Source organism: Glandiceps talaboti, chromosome 5 (genome assembly GCF_964340395.1).
Source record: "Glandiceps talaboti chromosome 5, keGlaTala1.1, whole genome shotgun sequence".
In the NCBI taxonomy this organism is placed as follows: domain Eukaryota; kingdom Metazoa; phylum Hemichordata; class Enteropneusta; family Spengelidae; genus Glandiceps; species Glandiceps talaboti.
This window is the reverse complement of record NC_135553.1, coordinates 3958990-3982239: the sequence shown is the minus strand read 5'-3', so window position 1 is coordinate 3982239 and position 23250 is coordinate 3958990. Positions and strand designations below refer to the sequence as shown.

Genomic DNA, 23250 nt, shown 5'->3' with positions numbered 1-23250 from the left:
AATCAACCAAACGGCTGCAATTTGGAACACAGAATGAAATATCAGGCTGATAAATTAAACCAGTTCGCTCACACGTGTACACGCACGTCACGCAGAGGGATACATATACTGGTAGTTCACGCGGGTGGGTGGGTGGGTGGGTGGGTGAGTGAGTGAGTGAGTGAGTGAGTGAGTGAGTGAGTGAGTGAGTGAGTGAGTGAGTGAGTGAGTGAGTGAGTGAGCGAGCGAGCGAGCGAGCGAGAGAATAAATTAATTGAGAAATGGTTAGATGTATTACTGTTGATTGGTTTGTCGGTTGATGGATGGATGACACCGTACCATCGTGAAGGCTGGTTGGAAAGAATAAGTTTTGCTGATGAGTTTATTTTCTCGCTCTATAGATAGATCAGATCGAGGTGTACAAAATGTCATTTCACATCTCTCTACAGGTTGCCTGTCTAATAAGTTGGACATATGGCGACGTATTTAATCAGACGACGTGTACATAGTAATAGCTACAATTGTGTGCTTTTGTAGTTGTAGTTGTAGTGGTAACGTGTTCGCGCTTGTGATTGGATTACGATGCGGATCTGTATAATTCGACTAAGTTGTTAAATGAAAAAGATGACATGCGCATTTACCCTTGACAATTTATATACATTTAGATTTATGCATGATTTCTGCATATATGAGCGCCAATCAATGCGTGGCGCGGGTCAAGGTTCGTTCTACCCGTTGTGTGACACCCCACGCACGATGTACGTTACACACACACATCTGTATCTTCGGACAAAGATGATACAATCGGAGAAGTCAACAATCTTCACTGCATAAACCATCGCAACGTTAATATATTACATATATCGAAATGAACAGGTGATTGTTCGTCCTGCCTGATACTGTACATTCTCGGAGTCTCCACCCATACTTGGTGTTGCTGTATCTGTTGAATATTTTACGGATCACATGAACGGGGCTGTTTTAAGTGTACAGTCTGACTGTAGTTCGAACTGTTCGTAGTTAATAGTTGAGTCGTATATTGATTGCCTAGGATTGGACGTCTGAACAGGCGTGGCAATCTGTATCTCGTCGAGCACAGTTTCAATGCTGCGTCAGAGGCTAAATATAAAGGCACAGCGTAATCAATGGTCTAGTACTGCGGAGGCTGAATTGACTCTCCGCCATTGTTGACGACTGTATGGCCCGAAGATTTGGCTGTGTATTACTTGCGTTGTGGAGCCTCTACGCTTCGGTTTACGCAAACGGTTGGTTAGCAAATAACTATCCCAACCCGCAACTACAACCAAAAGAGTGTGGACGTGACGACGTCGAAGTGAATTCTACCTGGGTTTGTGACCCCAATAAATTGCTGGAGGATGGTCGAGGTAAATATAGACTCTTTCTCAGCTATATAAAAATTATACGTATTTTTTAAAAAGTAATTCCTCGAAAAAAATAAATATGGACAACTAATAACTATACGTGTATTTGTAATTACGTAACCCCTCTGATCGTGACCGCACTTGGATATAATATACATTTGTACTCAGACCACTATAATTTGTATTAGCAAGTACCTGTTAATGAACTATTTGTATACATATGCATTGTAATTTTTATGCCATGACCAGATAAGATATTATATTATATTATCAAGTATTGTTTCTAAATGATGATAATTTCACATAGTGAAACAGCTGCACATGCGATTGTTGTTGTTGGGCTATTATATTGCGTACAACCAACCGAAGCGAAGCTTACCATATCATGGCCTCTGTAACCTGTTGACGAATGCGGAAGTGATCGTATGTGAGCACTTAGTGTACCAAACGCTACCATGATTGTTAATAGGCCGTTAGGAAGCGTTGGTTGATGAGATGACTTCCTTGCCTACTCAAAAGTTGTGAAGTGCTGTGTGCACTTCGTTACCATGTATCCTGGTATTTGATAGATACATAGCCGTACACCCTATTTCCGCACCTTTCCGCACAGCTTAGCTTTATCGGACGCGGTGTCGGTCGAGGCTTCGACCTCTTCGAAGTACGTGTACAAGTATAATATTAAACAAATGACTTTTACTTGAGTTTCATTCTTGCGGTACTTTTATTATGACAAGTACTTCGTCCCATTGCACGGTATCACATGTTGAAATAACTGTCGAAGCTGACGTGAAGTCATGCCACCTATATCACTTTCCTCTTACGTTATGTTTTGTATCCAAATACATCTTGGCAACTGTACAAGGGAAGCACACCAAGCTAGTCCCAGCGTAATAATTCAAACTGACGTAGAGGAGGTAGGAATGATTGGGATGTGTTTGTCAGGCTTAAACACGTCACGTGACATAGTTGGTACGTCTGTCGTGCTTTTAATAATCAGACAAGACTCATGACACCAGGCCGGTTGTGCCATTTCCGTTGTTGTATTATAATGTTGGCAGTGATCCAAATGAAGAATAATATCTAATTACAGGGTTATTTATGCATTGAAAGTAACAACTTGCTGTATGTCAGAACTGACAGGTTGACCCATATTTTATGTGTTCGCGCTGAGTATACCAAACGACACAAAGACTCGACATTTACTGACATCTTTTTTATCGAATTTTTTACATAAATACTTAAATTTTGATTTATTGGTTTAATTCGAGAGTAAAATAAAGTTAAAGAAATTTGGATATGCAAATATGTAAAAGTTTCACGAAAATATAAAAATGTAATCAAATAATTTTACATTTCGAAATTGGTTGAAGAGCCTGACGATTCAAACTATTCTATGATTTGCCAGTATTCAAGGTGTTACTTGTGTACTCGGTTTGTGATCGTAAAAAATATTGTCGAAATATGTTGGTGTCCATAAAGTTGAAGTGTAAACAGTTTTCGCACACTTTGTCACCTCTAGTAGAATTTACAAGGATTCTTCGCTAAACCAACCGTGATAGTGGACGATGATGGTTGATGGCCTTCTCGCCCATAGTTTTCCTTAGTTAAATAAAATCAGACATAGAAATACAAGCAAACTATAACCCAACCAAGCAGTAGATGTGTGGAACCCCCCCCCCCCTTTCAGCATGTATAATTGTCACTTGAGTTGCAAACTAAAGGCGCTAGTATAGAACGCGATAGTGTTACAATAAGAGTAATAGTATACCTACACATTAAAACTACGTTTATTCGTAAATCCTAACACATTTTATCGGTAAAGTAGTTTGTGTAAGTTGGTAAAGTGTTTCATATTTCAAGTGTCGTAGGTTCTTTATTGTAATGTCTCCTACACATCGGACACATATTTGTGGAAACTGAACCGTACACACGCCATCATATGTAATCATTATTTTTATGTACCAAAATTACAGCTTGCAATTCAAGTACAAGTCTAGTGTCTACTAACCCGTACCATCCAAGGGAAACATAAAACTGAAACATAATCTTCAAGTCATAAATATGATATAGGGCCTACGCGTGTTCTTTTATCCAGCTTACAGCCATCACGACACTCATTATACCTATGTATGCTGTATCACTGAACCAGGTTGCCATTCACTGAGAGGACACATTATAGCCCCATGGTTTAATGGGCCATAGACACGGCGGATCCATGAACATCAAACTGGCTGTTCTTGATATACAGTAACGTTTAGTACTGACAGCTGACGACGTTATTAGGCTAAGTATTTTTATTTTAATGAGATAGATAGATAGACAGACAGACAGACAGACAGACAGACAGACAGACAGACAGACAGACAGACAGACAGACAGACAGACAGACAGACAGACAGACAGACAGACAGACAGACAGACAGATAGATAGATAGATAGATAGATAGATAGATAGATAGATAGATAGATAGATAGATAGATAGATCGATCGATCGATCGATCGATCGATCGATAGACAGATAGATAGACAGACAGATAGGTAAACAGATAGATAGATAGATAGACAGACAGATAGGTAGACAGATATATAGATATATATAGATGGGTGGGTGGGTGGGTGGACGGACGGACAGACATACAGACAGACAGACCGTTTTGTATTAAGTTGTACACGCAATTGGACATGCAAGCGTGGCAGTGATATCGAAGTGCGTGTACAAGAAAAATTAGTGCAAAGTACACCGAAAGATTCGTAGTTGTGTACACTCCTGTAACCATGGTAACCACTTGCTATCCCCACGAGTGGTTACTGAAGGGTGCACACAACAACAATACGTTTAGGTAGCACATGATGGTTTCTTCAGTTCGACGATGTACAACAGGCAATCACAGCAGTCAGGGACGTTATAAATGTATTTGCGTATCATAATCAACTTTTGCAGCTCATCTTGGGCATTAATAGATAGAAAATAGAAAACCACAAAGTGCAAATATACTCAAGAGTTCGGAATTACAGTTCTGCAAATAGTTACCAGACCACACTGTCACAGAGTTATCAATTTGAAAGTAATTCTATTCAGAAATGGTTATTAGCTATGATTACGATACACGTGATACATCCATGATATATATGGCATGGTATGATATTATATATATATAACTAAGATAAAGGCGTCCCACTAGTGCTCAATGCAATATTAGTAGCAGAGTATTATAGTCTTCATCCCCCAAAAATGGAGGTCCTACGACTTATAACTCCTAATATTCTTGGATTAAGTAAATATATATATATATATATATATATATATATATATATATATATATATATATATATATATATATATATATATATATATATATATATATATTACATGTTATAAATTACATGTTATAAATATACATTGAGCAGATACGAAGAAGAGTAAACCATCACAAATATATGACTAGATAGATGTGCATTTGATTTATATCAGTCATATGCTAAATCCATATATATATATGAAATACGATCATTACATCAGATGAATAATTGCACAATTCATCTTCGAAATGATACCATCCCAAGTTGTTGTCATGGATACGTCTAAAAGTCTAAAGACGTTCTGACTAATATGATAGTCGCTAACCTGTATGTCATTATGGTTTCACCTTTGATTGATCGTAAGCTGGAGAGTTTATGCTTACAAAATCTCTATGTACGTGTTAGATTGTTTCAAATATAATCATTAGTCGAAGGGTGTGCTGAGGTTATAACATATCACGTAATGCGAATAAAGCTGCTCAAGTCGTCAACAAATTGAACGCATGTCATGATGTTGTAACCCTACACCCATCTCCCGGACGTTGTGTGTGGTATACAGGTGGGGTTAATCTGATCACACGTTGTGTGTGGTATACAGGTGGGGTTAATCTCATCACACGTTGTGTGTTGTATACAGGTGGGGTTATTTAGTCTGATCCCACGTACGTACAAGTGATATTTCCATGAATGTTTATGTCGAGAAGCAGTCAATAATTGTGACAAGTTTTCCAATGGGGCAACATTGATATATTAAAGTTGCACAAGTTGAGGTTTGTAAGCTCTTTACTCAAATGAAAATACTTCCGTAAAACCCCAATCAAACTATTCTAGTATATAATGTTAATGTCGATGTATGCCTACTATGACGTCACAGTTGCCACTTTGGGATTGGTAGAACGTAGTGAGTTCATTGACATTATTATACATATAATAAATTACGTCATCGGATCGTTTACATTTCATATCTTACTATCAGGTTCGAGTTCAAACAAGTGCAAGTAATGTTTACTGATAAGTAAGTAGCCTACTGCGATTACCTTTATAAATATGCCTCAAATGTAATAGAAGTATTAATGTAGCTTGAGCCTCCTTTAACTTAAGTCTCCATGAATTTGTTGATATTTTGCTAAGATAAGGTTCAATCTAGGGTCAAAGTTATTGAACAAAAAAGACACAAATAGGCCAAATTCTGTTATAAATATAGAACCAAAGTGTACACTGGCTGTACTATCAAATCAAAATAATCGTCTTCACGAACTACTGAACATTCGGCTCATTTACATAAACAATGATGTACATCGAAGTAAATCCCTAGAGTACATTATTTAAGAGGTCTGCACCAGACCGTAGCGATGTATCCAGACTATATAGTCTGCACGTGCTAGTTTATCACGTTGGTTTGAAAGTTAAAAACTCATTTCTATAACCTTGTTTATTGTTATCAGATTCTACCTAAGATCACGTATAGTGGTAGGCATATAGTTACACCATCATTGATCCTTGTTGTTTTACGGAGTTCACTACTTAGTTACTTCTAACTTTGCATGACCTTTCATGATACCATTCGTTCACATGCATCACGTTAGAGTGTTGCACGAAGAGATTGGCTATAAAAAGTGTATAGCATTATAATAATACATTGCACGCCATGACAATTAGACTATAACTTTTTGAACACATATTTACATACTAGGGAAATTATGCAGTATTTTATGTAAGTTCAACTGAAACACCTGCGCCAAAGATCAGTATAATCTAAATATGTTTATATTGAAATCTCAAGATTTAATGCTCCTCCACGTTTCATTTCGTTCTACTAGTAAAAGGGATGCGCGAAATGTGCATCCCGTTGATGTGAAATGTGTATTTCCTTTGATGCGTAATACGCATTCCATTCGATGTTTAAAAGTAGTATGAACCATAGAATAGAAACTATTATGGTCGCCGAATAGAATCCATTATAGTCGCCAAATAGAATCCATTATCATGGTCGCCGAATAGAATCCATTATGGCCGCCGAATAGAATCCATTATGGTCGCCGAATACTACCTTAAGTCTTATTTTTTAAAACGACCAAGAAAAAACTTTTATATGACGAATTTTTGAGATAATTTTGAAAAATTTGATTTCCCGGCATGGAAATTGATCTTCGAATTGCATTCTTTTGACGTCGAACGCACGCACTTTTGAGTTATGCAAGGTCTGTCCTTCAGGCTACATTTGATTTGAACAAAAGCCACGATTTTCACTTTTTATAACCATTTCTTAAAAGGTTCAATGATCCGAATAACTGATACCATAACATGTGACAACATGGTCTTGTCATGTCTACATTTATTTGGACACAATAGAATTCTACATCTTGGGCCAGGCTTCCAACACCAGACGACGACGACGACAGACGATGACGACACGTGACAATTGCTTGCTCGATCTACCCACATTCAATAGAAAATTGAGCGCACCTTGCCCTGTATTTTCTAGTTTCACCTAAGTTATTACACAAGAAGTTGCGAGTTTCAAGGAGAGTCCTCACGGGTCCTACAAAGTGATGTGTAGTAGAAGATGTCACGTGTTGTCTAACAGGCAATTAAACAACGCCATTTTGTGTTCACAGCTTGGCTTGCGACTAGACATCATGCTGATCATTAAAATAATAATAATTGCGTTTATTAAAACTGATAATAACATTATTGTCACTGTCCATTTTCCCATCCATTCATCAAACACGCCAACTGCAGATGATTGTGTGAACACTTCGAGTGTCGCTTTATCTACTAGACACGGTTGGTCAATCATAAAGCTAAACTAAACAGAGTGCAAATATTTCATGAATATATCTTTTCTTGAATACATAAAGTTTCATTTTAGAAAAAAAAGTTATGGACAGAAGGAAATTTTAAGTGTGAATACGGGGCAAAGAGTCTTACCAAATAACGCTATCATCACGTTCGTCTCCTCGTTAAAATAAGCAAGTCGCGTCTAGCAATACAATATACACGACATGAATACATAACAACTATGGTAGATAACAGTCTAGGCACATTGATGTAGCTAAAAATAACTTCCTGAGTGATAAGACTACGTCAAAATGCAGCTAATTTAGCCTTCCCATCTCTTAAAGCTTTGAATCCGCTACAACTGTGCTTGCGTGTTGAAGAGACAGTTATTAACCAGTAGTACTATTATCAAGTCAAACGTGTATAGAAAGTAAAGATGTACTCGGCTACTCTGTCAATTGTAGTATTTTGGGTAATAACCCTTTTTCACAACCTTCATAGACATTAGCACGCACGCCTCTATTTGGTAGTTTTTGAAATTAAATGATTCATATTTTATCTTCAGTGATGGACACGGATAGCACTGAAGTATTAACAGGGTTAAATAAAAACAATATTACATGGCACACTTTGTCAATCAAAGAGTATATGTACAACAAACACAGCAACATGATCTGTAGCTATGTGTTTTTATACTATTTTTTTTTTGTTCTGAGTGGTGACTCCAATTTTTTAATGTGCGAGCATTGTACATAATTGCTAACCCTCCGCTTGTTGAGTTCTGTGGATACAATTACATGTAAGACAAGAATTAAATAGTATCGTGTTCTTGAAAAAGAAACACCTTTGGGAAGAATTTTAAATGTTAGCTATAGCTGGTTGTGAAGCCATTTTCAAAGTGTTAGCTGAAAAAAAACAACTTAATACGTCCTGACTCCATTGTATAGTTTAATGAAGGATGTGTATATTTTTCATACTTCACGATTTCATTTCATCTGAAACCACTCTGTTAATCAAGTTAATCAAGGTCGTTTGGATGTTTTTGTTGTGATAGCATTATACATGATATGCACAGATGTAGTGTATGACCTCGTTATCAGCGAGGTGGCAATAGATGAGTATTTTAAATACATCATGCGTCAGTTAGATAGACTGTATTGTTGGTGACAGGCATTGTATTGTTTGTCAGAAATGTGTGACATGCTCGCGACATATTTTTTTTTCAATGTGTCTTAAGAACCGCATGATGATGTAATGTTTGATCGTATGCTAGAGCACAAATGACGTTTCTATGTTTAATCGTTAGAGCCGAGGGAACGACTGTCTTTTTGATAGCGTTTGCACACGAACACACGTATGCAAACATTATGCATTGTACTTCTGTAAAAGTGTGAGAGGTTTAGCGCTGAAAGAAAGATTATTCCCAAAACGTCAGCTTTTTATAATTAGCTTATTTGGGCCGTGGACATTTTATTTCACCACAGGTTTTACAGTTCTTTTCCCCAAAGCGAGCCAAAGCTATTAAATGAACTATCAAGATCAGTGAGCCTGATTCACAAGGTTTCATGTTGAGATAGACACCGTGAAGATACACAAACATCACTTCCACTGTCTTGGCTGTGTATTTAGTTTAATGATAAAATACCAATTAGACCTTGTGCATTTTAATCACTGGTCGATCTTATCCGTAAATAGTGTAGTTGTAAGAGGTTGAAATCGTGATCACTGTAGAGGGCGCTGATTTTTGGGTCCACACCCCAAAATTAATTTGATTTGATTCAATTTACCATATCGTATATACAGCCACAACAAATAAGTCCACTAACAGGTTATTCAGTATTGGATACTATTACGAGTAAGTTATTTTATCGAACACAATATTTATCAAAAAATGTTCCAGTTGTAGGTACTGCAGCTTTAAGGTTGACAATTGCCAACAGGTACATACAGTTTCAAATCGTGCCTCACTAGAAAACCTATAGTCATTGGGAGCGTTGCGTACGTGCTCATTGCCTGTAAGGTTTTCTACTACATCACGACTTGACCAGATTATTCCAACGATTATAATATCATATCAGTCTGTGTCTAGGTTTTTGATGAATTACGTATCAAGTGAACCTGTGTGAACTGTGACTGTCTGTGTTGATCAGTCGACAAAGTCCGCGGGACATATTCATTTCATCGCACGACTAACAACAGGAAATCGTACTAACGTTTCATAGGTCTCAACCTCGAAATGAAGAATCGTATAATCATAGGATGTAAATTACATATTGCTCTGTCGTCTCACATCCAATCATTTCATGTACGTATTATTCGTGTACAAATGTGAATAACCTGGGGGATGGGTTTTCTGGAGTATATGTTTATTACATCAGGAGTGACTCAGTGTGTAGAGTTGTAGAGTCCGAACTGAAATATCAGGGTTTTGATCTTCAATAACCCGACACTTTGAAGAAGGATGAAATGATATTACTTTGAAGGCATCATCATCATCATCATCGTCGTCGTCGTCGTCGTCGTCGTCATTAACTCAGCTGGTCAGAGCTCTGACTACAATTCAGGGGACGTGGGTTCGTCTCATAATATACGTGTCACCTTTCTTTACTCAATTTAATTTCGTATGTATGTATGTATGTATGTATGTATGTATGTATGTATGTATGTATGTATGTATGTATGTATGTATGTATGTATGGATGGATGGATGGATGTATGTATGTATGTATGTATGTATGTATGTATGTATGTATGTATGTATGTATGGATGGATGGATGGATGGATGGATTTATGGATGGATGTGGGTGGGTGTCTGTGTATGTGTGTACGTGTTTGTGTGTGTGTGTGTGTGTGTGTGTGTGAGTTGTTTTCATCTAATTCTTCCAAATCGTTATTTCGTTGAGAGTTCGATGTGCACTGGAATATAGTCAGGGGATTTTCGTAGCCATGGTTACATAACGTATTCCCTTCAGTGCCTGGAATGACGATTTACGCTGGAATTTAAAAGGACATAGCCAATTTTGAACCTTGTCATGTGGAAAGATACGATAAAGAGCTAGTAATAGCACTCCGGTTATTAAGACTATGTATCGGCCATTTATATTGGCCAAATAGTGTTAATTGTCACAGGTAGATTGGGACTGAAGTGGGAAACACAGAGTCGAGTTTAAAGGACACAGCATAGATCTGTCATCACAGTCGCTAGTCGCCTACTATTTCATTGCATAATATGGCAAGTATTAATGTGTCTAATAGTGCATTGAAAGCTCACACTTTGCTATACCATGTTACACTATTACAAGCATGGTAATTCATGTGTTGCCATACAGGGTTTACTCGCATGTTGTCATACAAGTGTGGTAACTCATATACTGCCATACAGAATGGTTATAACTCACATGTTACCTTACAAGAAGAATAACTCACTTGTTGCCATACAAGTATGGTGACTCACTTGCTGCCATACAAGTATGGTAACTCACACGATACTGTACAAAAGGTTAACTCGCATATTGCCATACAAAGAATACAAGCACGGTAACTAACACTGGTGTTGCCATACTGAGGTAAGGTAACTCAAATGTTGACACAAATATACTGTAAATCTCATGTTGCCATAGAAGCACGGTAACTCACATTTTGCCATACAAGCACGCGCACGATAACTTGCCATGATACAAGCAATAAACTAATGTTCCAATGTTATGGTGTGTGAAAATGAGGCAATGGTTGGTTCTAACATTGAAATTCAGGATGGTCTGTACATGTCGACAATTACATTTACCGAAAAAGGCTTTTCTCTTTCGAAGACAACACGGACGGATTTGATATATCGATAAAAAGCAATCAAACGACAAGTAAAAATAGATACATTCGTAAATTGTTTTACTTGGCTCATTGTATCAACGTTATGGCGTCACGAATGAATTCCCTGGACTGTAATTCTACGCATGTACGTGTATTAAAAGTTGTATTAGTCTGGTGAATGCTATCAAATCTTCCGACCTGTTTTTTTAGTAATATGTCTGAAGCCTGATATAATATTTGCACCACTCTGTACCTTCTCCTGAAAAGGATATATGCTGTAAATCTTTCCAGCGAGGATGTGTTTTTTGCGATACAACATACATACATATGTATGTATGTATGTATGTATGTATGTATGTATGTATGTATGTATGTATGTATGTATGTATGTATGTACAGATATAAATTCAGGTTTCATATCAATCTATGGAATAGACACAAAACCGCCATGCCAGGGTTTGATATTTCTTAATGTTTTATTTTAATATATTATCCCCCCCCCAATATGTTTCTTCGTTCATGCCACGACGAGTGACCTAAAGGGCCTTGTCACTATGAATCGCCTGATGAATAGTGACAAAGAACCTTTAGGTCAGGAGTATTTTCCGCCTGAATTAAGAAAACTATTGGGAATGATATCATTATACGCCCTAAAGTATAGTTATGAGAAATCGGGAAAATTAACAATTTGAAAAGTTTTGACTCATGTATTTCTATGCGATTTGTTGTGACGTAGAACGACCAGTGTATAATAATAATAACCCATATTTTTCTGTTCGAACCCGTACAGTCTGGCTTACGGCTCGATTCCTACTAGTAAATTGGGAGAAATAAAAAAAAAACATGAGGACATTTTCCTTTTCAAAACAAAAAAAATGAATAACAAACTCAGTACATTTGAAGATAGTGAGATTTAAAAAGAATCTCCCAAGGGGCTGGTGCCATTCTAAATCGTGCCTTAAGATTCTTTTCATTTTTCGAGCACGAAATGAAATTGAATTGTGCCAAAATTGCCAATAAATTTCCAGACATGTATAAACACATCTACAGATGGTTTTGATATTGTAATGATTCTATGTCTTTAGAATCGTCTATCTCGTAGGTAAGGTTACTAACCAGCATCATGCTGAGATTTACTAACTAAGATCATCTGCGTCAACGTCATCCCGGTCGGACGTGGATAGGAAATAAAATTTTATAAAATGTCTGTATCAATAGAAATCGTTCTATTTATTATTTCAGTGTAATAAATCACAACATTTAGCTACCTTTTAAAAATGGTATGACATGTCCTACTGTGGCATGATGATAAAACATCGTCCTTTTGTTAACCATCTGCAAGTGACAGGGGATACAGGTCACGTGTTGCTACAAGTCGATTTCGTATGATCGTAAATTTTAGTGAGTGAGGTAGCAGTCGTATTTGTTTGACTAAAATGTAAGCGAGCTAACATTACCATACATATTGGGCAATAACCACTGTCAGTGCCCCCTGCTATCGAACAATATACACAGAACCCGTCTTCAAAACACGTACTAGTAAATGCTATCATCTAAGTTCAATCTTGTGTGAGAGATTTGATAAGAAACGGAAATAGGTCAATTTTGTGGGTTAATATGATTTATGCTTCTGGGATTGTGTCGACCTTGTTGTATAATAGGTGGACTTTTTAAATTTTATCACAGCTGATAACTTTTATTGACGACGACGATGATGAGTAATATCTAAGGAAAACAATAAATGAAAAAAAAATCATGAAAATAACAACAGGTAAATTTCATTATAAAACAAACGTTAAGGTAATAAGCGTGCATTTTTTCAGCGCTGCTTCTCTAGAGGTACTGAGTACAAGTAAGCTTTATAAATGTCGCTAACGAGTTTGGTGGAAATTATAGGATCTTACATGTATTGACAATAACATATTTAATGACCATTATTCAAATATCGAAAAGCTATTGAGTCACGTAGGGGTGTGACGTCATAGACATATTGCTATGGTAACGATCGACAGCTTTATGATGTAAATAACTTGACACACTTCTGTCGCTCGTGGGATATCCTTGATCAGTTTACCATGACAACAAGTCACATGGGTTCCGACCATTTCTTATAATCATTCACAACCGTCACGCAACAGGTCATAATTCATTGACTGTAAGTATACACTCCTGGATGTTTAAAGGTTATTAGTCCCCCCCCCCCACCCGACGAGGTGACTATTACAATGGGTTCACCACTTTCACTGAATGGCAGCCATATTTGTATTTACAAATCAATATTTACAGCATAGCCCAAAATCTGTAATACATAAAGACTCCATTCAAGTGTCTACCCCATATTATCAGATGCAAGCTATCTTTTTTGTTGACCTTTGACCTTGACTTTCGGGGTCAATTATCAAACTCAAGCCAATTCCTGCCTATCACAAACACACTGGTATTTACACATTGCCAATTTCTTTTAAATCATGTTTACAAGTAATATGGAAGAAAAGAACTATACACAGACATTACTTTTAGTGCTCGTATCACTTTTACTGAATGGCAGCCATATTTGTAGTAACAAATCAATATATTATTGCAAAATTCAAAAACTTCAATTCATAGAGACTCTATTTAAGTGTCTAACCCCATGTAATCACATGCAAGCTTTCTGGCATGACAGCGACCTTTGACCTTGACCTACAGAGTAGACCATCATATTACTTACATATTGCGTCTTTGTTGCAGTTATGTATGGCTAGTATCGTTTAGATAATGTTTATAGATAATGCAGAACCAGATAAACATACACATGCATTATTTTCAGTGCCCATTTAACTTTTTACTCAATATTACATACATACATACATACATACATACATACATACATACATACATACATACATACATACATACATACATACATACATACATACATACATACATCATACAGACAGACAGACAGACATACATACATACATACACACACACATACATGCATACATACATACATACATACATACATGCATATAGGCACAATGTCTGTAGACAAAAACTAATTTACGAATACATATTCAAAAATGTTAATCAGTGGCAAAATGAATAAACCTATTATTCTAAATGAATTACATCATGTGCCAAGTAATATAATGTTAAGATATCACTAACGTGGGTGTCAAATTAACTCAAATTAAAAAAAGAAATAGAATTATTTAGAGTGATCTTGAAAAAAATTGTTCAAATTCGAGGTTTGATTTTTTAGTCATCCTGCGCCATGACAGTTTTTTCACCTTGTAGTCGTACCATTCAGTTATATATGATAGCATGATAGTACGAGTACAGAGGACATGAAAGAAACCGGTCATGTTGATTGTAATCTTTGCCCGCAAGCAGCTGGACAGCACCACACGTACGTACTGCTGTATGCCATCTATTATTCCTCCTCTTTATAAAGCAACATGAGTTCCTTGGGGAAGGTAGAATCATTCTACTGATCTATAAATGGATTTTTCCGTCTTATTTTTCAGCGGATCAGTTGGACGATGCTCTGAAAGTATTGAAGAATAAATCTCGATGTGAATGCGACAAGGTGTGTACGGAAACAGGTGCTTATCAGGTAGCGATTGCTTTAGCACGTCGTATGGGTATTGAAGGCAAGTAAGTATTGAACCAGTCGATGTCCTCTTCTATTATTCAGATTTGATATTATTAGTATTATTACAGGACGTCAAAATAAGGAAAGGACGTCATCAAGGACGTCGGTGACGTCAGCATGACGTCACATTGCCATCGCTTTATCGAAAGAACCATTCTTAACCCCAGTTACATGTTAGTCGTCCTCATCTTCCTTTTTCTCGTGATGACGAAGAAGAAGAAGAAGAAGAAGAAGAAGAAGAAGAAGAAGAAGAAGAAGAAGAAGAAGAAGAAGAAGAAGAAGAAGAAGAAGAAGATGATGATGATGATGATGATGATGATGATGATGATGATGATGATGATGATGATGATGATGATGATGATGATGATGATGATGATGATGATGATGATGATGATGATGATGATGATGATGATGATGATGATGATGATGATGATGATGATGATGATGATGATGATGATGATGATGATGATGATGATGATGATGATGATGATGATGATGATGATGATGATGATGATGATGATGATGATGATGATGGTGATGATGATGATGATGATGACGACGCCAATGATAAAAAACAAAGCATATCATCAGCATCGTCACATTAACTTTTATAATACAAGTATTTGATTTGTAAAGACTATTGCAAAGACAATTTGCTGCCACCTTTGCAAAAATGATACACCGTTTCTTTATTAGTATAGATATATATGATGCGATAAATATGAAGACAAAAAGTTGGTTATCAAGAGTAAGTCGTCATTTTTCCCGGCTCTACCAATAACGACCATGCATATGTCCCGGGGTGGCGACCAAGTCAAGTGACGTCACTCCAGACCAAAATGTGAATAGTTTCAATAATGAAAACAAATTTGTTAGTCTTGCCACGTACTGGCAGGTCTTGTACCAATTAATCATTGCCTGCAGCATCAATAACAGATCTAATTGCGAATAGCAACTTGACGCAGCTGCAACATTTACATTATGGATACTCTACAAATGACGGGAGACCACTTGATGGCCAACACTTGGTAAATGTCCATCTGTCATATCACAATCATTGTTAACGTTCTACAGAACGGTTTTGTCTGTTTGTGACAGTGTGACAGGCATTCTGTCTTGAGCAATCTCCATATTGGAAAGTGTATCTGTATAGATAGACAAGTGTCTCACATGGCCTTTTCCAAAATCTGTGTTGATGCACCACCAGGTACGATTTAATGCCCTGGTGCGAATGAGCTGGTGAGTGTAGCCATAGGCGTTGGAGCGAGACGTCTGTGGTGTAGTGAATGACAAGTGGGTAAAGTGTGGGGAGAACGTAGATAATAATAACATTATATAATAATAATAGTTTATTCCACCAACCTACGGTGACCTAGGGGGTCAAATTGAAATGGCGTACATATCTGAAAAGTAGACACTAAGTGTTTAGAATTCAATCACTCATGCAAAGATAAAAAATACAGACAGTACATATAGAAATACAGACAATTAATAGTACATATACTACAGACAAAAAAGGAACAGCTAACAATACAAATTTGTATGTCAGCTAATATATAATAAAATAAAAATCACAAAAGAGACAGACTGAAACCAAAATACACAGCTGCTAATTATTGTAAAAGTCTGACACTATAGACAACCGGGCTATCATCCTTTCACTTGGTTCTGCATTTAACATTCACTCTCTGACTGACGTGTTTGATATTTATGGTAATTAAATGTACATCGGGAAGTATGTATGTATGTATGTATGTATGTATGTATGTATGTATGTATGTATGTATGTATGTATGTGTGTGTGTGTGTGTGTGTGTGTGTGTGTATGTATGTATGTATGTATGTATGTATGTATGTATGTATGTATGTATGTATGTATCAGAGAGAGTGTGTGTGTGTGTGGGGGGGGGGGGGTTGTGTGTGTATGTGTATGTATGTGTGTGTGTGTGTGTGTGTTTATATATCACAGATCACTATAAAATTAAGTATGGCCTGATTATGTACGGTGAGTATATGTGGATGTGCGTGTGTTTACGTGCATGGATATGGCTATATGTGTAAAATTTCGAGTTTGATCAGAAAGTAAACATCTCTGATAACGTAATCCCTAAAATTAATGAGATAACATTCAGCATACGACCCGACGACGATTTTAGTAAATATTCATGATATCATCACGATTAATCCACATTGTTTATAAAATAATCTAATTTAGAATTTGAGAAAGTGATACACTGATGTAGAGATTTCCCCTGTGTCAGTCATTATCATAGTAGTTGCAAAGCAGTCCAAGTAATCGCCGTTTGTACAATTTATATTGTGTGTATCACCTGCCACAAGAATTGAGCCTAATGCGCCATATGCTGTGACACGTCTCAGTAAAAGGCGTTAGCAGAGTAATAGGGACACCTTTCAAGCAAAAGCAATTTAATTCTTGCGACAGTTGTGAGGCTAAGGAATAAGATACAACGATAAAACACATGTAAGATAAAGTTACTTTTATTTGCTGTGAAGCAAAATTGATTGAATTTGAAGTCCTGCAGTATATCGTTTTGCCATTTTGAAGGCACTTAGTCTGAGCAAATTAAATTGGTTTTCTTTTTGCGGAAACGAAAAATCGCCAAGCGGAAAAGGGGACTTTGCTTTTAGACTTGCTTCAGTAGGTTTCATCTCGCAGCTTTCTCGGAGAAAGAAAAAACACAAAGTATTTTATTGGCGTGATATTGAATCCATCAGCCGAACAGTGACGTCATTCCGAAATTGCTGGAGGCGTTCTCCGTACTAAGAAGTAACAAAGGTTTGGAGAACACTTAAGGATTTTAACAAGCATCCAACCATTCACTTGAGACAGTTCTATCTCGTCCATATACAATTTTCACATCTAGTTGGTGAATATATGAATTACTTGTACTGAAAGCTATGAAGAATGTGACTGTTAGACTATATATTATGTCATACCATGTTGTAGGAAATAGGTTGATGTCAGCCTCGTTACTGTTATGTGTGAATATCTATCACAGCTACTTGTATACGCGTGTCTGTCACGTGTCTGTCACGAGTTACCCGCACACGCATTCATGGGACTCATCAATCTAAAAATAAAAATCTGCTAGTGTGTTCTCCCTTTATGCAAATGAAAGTATATTCCAACAGGTTGCTATAGGGATGACGCAACAATGAACTTGAAATGCGGAAAACATGCGTACAATAAGTGTAGAATCTGATCTTGTGTGTGTGTGTGTGTGTAAATATCGACCGCTCGAGTTTTGAATCGATTGCTCCATCGACCGGTTTATTGCAAAAACAGCGAAAATCAAACCGGTACAAGGTTATACCATTTCATATTTATCACCCCTCAAATTTGCAAAGCTCTTTATGGCTCTTCAAATACCCTTACGTCGCCTCCTCCATCCACTAAACAATGCAGTCAATTTGGAAACTAGTTTCTCTTACATACATACATACATGTATGTATGTATGTTTGTATGTATGTATGTATGTATGTATGTATGTATGTATGTATGTATGTATGTATGTATGTATGTATGTATGTATGTATGTATGTATGTATGTATGTATGTATGTATGTATGTATGTATGTATGTATGTATGTATGTATGTATGTATGTATGTATGTATGTATGTATGTGTGTGTGTGTGTATGTATGTGTGTGTATGTGTGTGTGTGTATATATGTATGTATGTATGTATGTATGTATGTATATGTATGTGCGTGCGTGCGCGCGCGCGCGTGCATGCATGCATGCATGCATGTATAAATGTATGTATGTATGTATGTATGTATGTATGTATGTATGTATGTATGTATGTATGTATGTATGTATGTTGTGCATGCGTGTGTGTGTGCGTGCATCTGTCTGTCAGTCTGTCTCTCTGTCTGTCTGTATGCGCAGATATATGAAGGATTGTACAGGTGAATCTCTCAACTATCTCTGCAGCACTTCACTGTCTTGACTTTCTAAATTGATTTTTTTCAACTAGAAATTATTGATAACATCTAAATTACACTCAAGTCCTCTAGTAGTGACGTACTGTCTCTTAAATCATATCATGTTGACTCGACGTCAAGTTTCATTGCCTGACTCGTAGGTATGTAAATTACGACCAATAGGTCTACCGTGGAGCATATCATATGTCCGAAGGAAGCACATGAAAAATTAAGAAATGAACGCACACGCACGGGTACGCAAACACACACACAGTGCACAGACACACACACACACACACACACACACACACACACACACACACATACACACACACAAAAAAAACAACAACAACAAAAACAGCTTCGTTTGAACATATACAATAAACAGCAAAGTGTTTCTGGCCAAGGCCTTTCAATCAGACTTTGCTGAAGCATATATGATATATATGATTACATGATATATATATATATATATACCAAACGTCATTACTATAATTTATATCTATTTCTTCATGATAATTGCTTGAGAAAGAGACACAATATATGATATGGGTACTGAAATAATTATTTCACTGCGTTTAGAAATGTAGTGATTCTAATCACCATTCGAAACAAAACATCGATTTCATAATGAAAACACTCCACTGTTTTCAGTTTGTGGTTCGAAATGCGTCATAACCAAAGGCGCCATGTCTTTCGAAATTACAGTGTTCCTTTCCAGCTAATTCATCATTACTCAATCAAACGATTATGAAATAAAGAGAATCTCATTTTATATTTCCCCTGCAGTGGTTGGGTCAAGAGTCATCAGCCATTAAATCACTTTCTTTTATCTAGATTAGTAATGATAACGGTGATTTATTGCTCTGTCAGACTAGGGCCAGATTTGAATGCATCGAGATAGATTGAACTTTAAACAAAAGAAATAGGCAGTGCGTGTGTGGGGGCGTCGTTATGCGTCGTACGTTTCTGACATAGTAGCGAATATTTAATGTTGTACACCGATATACAATCTCTGATTCTAAGAAAGTTCTAGCATTGTTGTCATCGTGTGGAAGGATAAGGTCAACAAGTATTTTTTTTAAAAACTTTTTCATTTCGTGTAATTTTTTCTCCCTCTTTTTAACGATCTATTTTTAAAGGCATTTGTGTACTTTTGATGACGATATCCCTGGTTTTCATAAAAATGGGAATATATTGTCCAGTTGAATGTTGCTAATAGTAACGGTGTATTTTGTTCAGATCGTCTCAACAAGTGACACTTTGGGGTAGTGGGGTAACGGACAAGAACAGTACCAGGCGAGTGAAACACACGGCTATTTACTGGTTTTACTATAAGGATTTTTTGAATATATTTAATCCTTTTTTTTCAATTTCCTTTACCGGTTTTGGAGTGTTCCACATTTTCCCAGTATAATGCACTTTTATACATGTATAGATATATTGAGTGTTCCCTTTTTGGTGTGTTATCAGACAACCAACACAATGTTCGTTGTTTGAGGTGTGTTCCAGCGTGATTGGGAGCCTCGATTCGAAACCTGTAACACAAAGTACTTCAATTCTTTCCCAAAGTTAGAGTGACATCGTCGCACAGTGTGCATTTGGTTATTAATTCGACATTATAATTATTCCCTGGGATTTTCCTTATAATCACTTTCCCCACCCTCGTATACCCAGGATCATGATGATTTGAACTCTATACATGGGTAGTATGGATGACGATATGTGAAAATGGTAATTTTTCATAACTATTACTGAAATTCTGTGACATTGCTGTCGATCAGTACCGATTACCCCATTATAATGAGGTTTTGCTAACAATCCACTATATTGGGATTTTATCGTGGCTTAGTTTAAGAAGAAGAAAAAGGGAAAGAAGATGGCGATTAGATAATTGTTGTGACTTAATTGAACCGTGTCACGTTTTACGTCATTCCAAAATATTAACAGTTCCGACAAGAAAGTTACGCTTTGCTGTATAAGAACAACAACAACAACAACAACAACAACAACAACGTAATAAAGAAAATCAAAAATATGCTGATTTCATAAACTTTTTTTAAAAGTTGAAAACACGCCATTTTCATTTATATCGTCAATTACACGCCCTTCTGAAGTCCGTAAGGAAGAAGAACTGACCTCTGTTCACGAATATCTTTCTCTCGCTTATTGTTCATACATTACAGTTATGTTCCCGACCGACAGAGGGCGCGAGACTTTGCCGAAGATTTGCGAAAGGAGTGGTTTGGAAGCGGAGTTTGTCAAGACAACGCTGTTATACTCTATTCGCTCACAGAAAAAGAGGTACGAACGATTAAAAAACCACTTGATAAGATGTATTGTCCACTGTGCAAAGATTGTGAGGATAAAACATCTAGAGTAAGAAAAGATCACTCACAGGTCACCTGTACATTCACTCGGCACTATGTCAAATTTCTCTCCCCGAGTCGTCTTTTCTGAATTCGATACCCACCATGTGTGTTAAACATCCCAAATTTAAAGTATTGTCTAGACCGTTGACCATTGCCACGTCTGAAACTGTAGGCCACGTCTTGACGACTCATTGGGCCATAGAGAATTCGAAGCCAGTTCAGTGTTCAGTGTGATTTGGAGATGTAACTGGATAATTTAACCACGTGATGTCACGTGGATTAAAATGAAGATTATCATATGCAATAAAATGAATTTTTGTTTTAATTTTCTTCAATTTATATTTATATTTGATATTTAGAAAATAACTTATATGACATTACATTATTTACATTACTTGACAGCTTTTCATCGCCATTGGTAAAACAACATCCAAGGTAGTATCAGATATTGAACTGGGTCAGATATACCATAAGGCGTCGGACTACTTCCGTAGCCCTAACGTCAAGAATGAACAGGGAGAAAGTCAGCTATACGATGGATTTGTGTACGTTCTCACAGAGTTACACCAAGCGATTGACAATGACTGGTTTCTCACCTATGGTTTGGCGTATGCCATCACCATTTCCATAGCAACGGTGCTTTTGTTCTCTACCATGTGCCTTATCGCGAACTGCTGCCCCTCTCAAACTGGCCCAAAGACAGACGCTGTATTTTAATGTTATGTTCAAACTAGCTGGCCACTATAGATGCCTGCGCTCATTTGCATATGTCACATCCTTTTGACAGTGCAGAGCATGATGCTTTGCAAAAAGATCTTTATTCTTGTGCTCCTTTTTTTTCTTTAGTTTTGATACGTTTTTTCTAAGCCAGAAATCATGAAATAAGACATCCTTATTATAAATTTATGTAAAAAACTTGTGTTGGGCGATGACAATTCATATTTATAAGAAATACTATAAATCATATAGTTTCCATGTTCTGTCTCTGGCTAAAAAGTGAGTTTCCGATAACATGGCTTCAGGAAATAGGTAGGGCGGGAATTTATTTCATTTTATCTTTTTTTTTAATTGTCTTTATTTTTTTGAGAAAAAAAATATCGGTCAGAATATATACCCCTTCTGTGACAGTTTGATGAAATATGTACAGACATTGCTAGGGAAAGAAAATAAACGTGCATGAAGGTCAAGAAGACAAATAACTTCTTATCTTTTTTTTCAATGTTTAAAAAATATTTAGGGTCGACGGCTTAAACTTTGGTCGGTCGGGTAATCGGAAACACACTTTTGTTTGGCCTTAGGGCTATAAAAAAATTAGTTGGTTCCGTTTTTCACGCCGATCCTAAACTTTGTTTACGTATTTGAGTTTAAAAAAATGATAAAATCGCGAAAATTGTGAAGTCTCGATAGAAATAGTGGATGTGGAAACTGACATCAACTTAAAAAGACAATATGAAACTGTTCTTCCAATTTGTAATGGCTGTACATCTCGTGGGAAGAAACCAATAACACAGACCAATTGGAAAACAACGGAAAACATAACTACCTGAACTAGACACTCACATATGAAAAACAACAAAAACAACATATATATATATATATATATTTATATATATATATATATATATATATATATATATATATATATATATATATATATATATATATATATATATATATATATATATATATATATAACTCGGTGAGTATCAATCTGCTAAGACAGTGCTCTATACCGCAGTGGCAGAGCGCAATAGTTTTGATAGTTCTGGAACTCTTTCTAGGTTGTAACTCGGAGTTACACGCATAGTGCGATCATCAGACATCAGTTGTCTGATGATCGCACTATGCGTGAAACTCCGAGTTACAACCTAGAAAGAGTTCCAGAACTATCAAAACTATATATATATATATATATATATATATATATATATATCCTCGTACCCCACCTATTCTGAAAGTTGAGCGTAATCGGAACCACACAATTTTTTTTGTTAGGCCCTAGGTACATTTGGCAGTGGATTTTTAACGTGTTGAGTTGTAC

General features: G+C 36.6%; 1 protein-coding gene across 1 annotated transcript; it reads left to right on the top strand.

Annotated features, from left to right (window-relative positions):
* The first annotated feature begins 729 nt into the window (after positions 1-729).
* On the top strand, positions 730-22785 carry LOC144435679 (uncharacterized). Its single transcript, XM_078124285.1, has 4 exons — positions 730-1364; positions 14761-14890; positions 21024-21141; positions 21612-22785. Exons 1-4 carry the CDS (start codon positions 1178-1180, stop codon positions 21924-21926), a joined length of 750 nt encoding a protein of 249 aa, XP_077980411.1. The 5' UTR covers positions 730-1177; the 3' UTR covers positions 21927-22785.
* The last annotated feature ends 465 nt before the right edge of the window (positions 22786-23250 follow it).

Bases quoted from the DNA above. Each gene is read 5' to 3' on its own strand.
- LOC144435679 (XM_078124285.1), top strand. From the start codon at position 1,178: ATGGCCCGAAGATTTGGCTGTGTATTACTTGCGTTGTGGAGCCTCTAC. The intron at 1,365-14,760 runs GTAAATATAGAC...CTTATTTTTCAG, and splicing joins ATTGCTGGAGGATGGTCGAG to CGGATCAGTTGGACGATGCT. The intron at 14,891-21,023 runs GTAAGTATTGAA...CATACATTACAG, and splicing joins CGTATGGGTATTGAAGGCAA to TTATGTTCCCGACCGACAGA.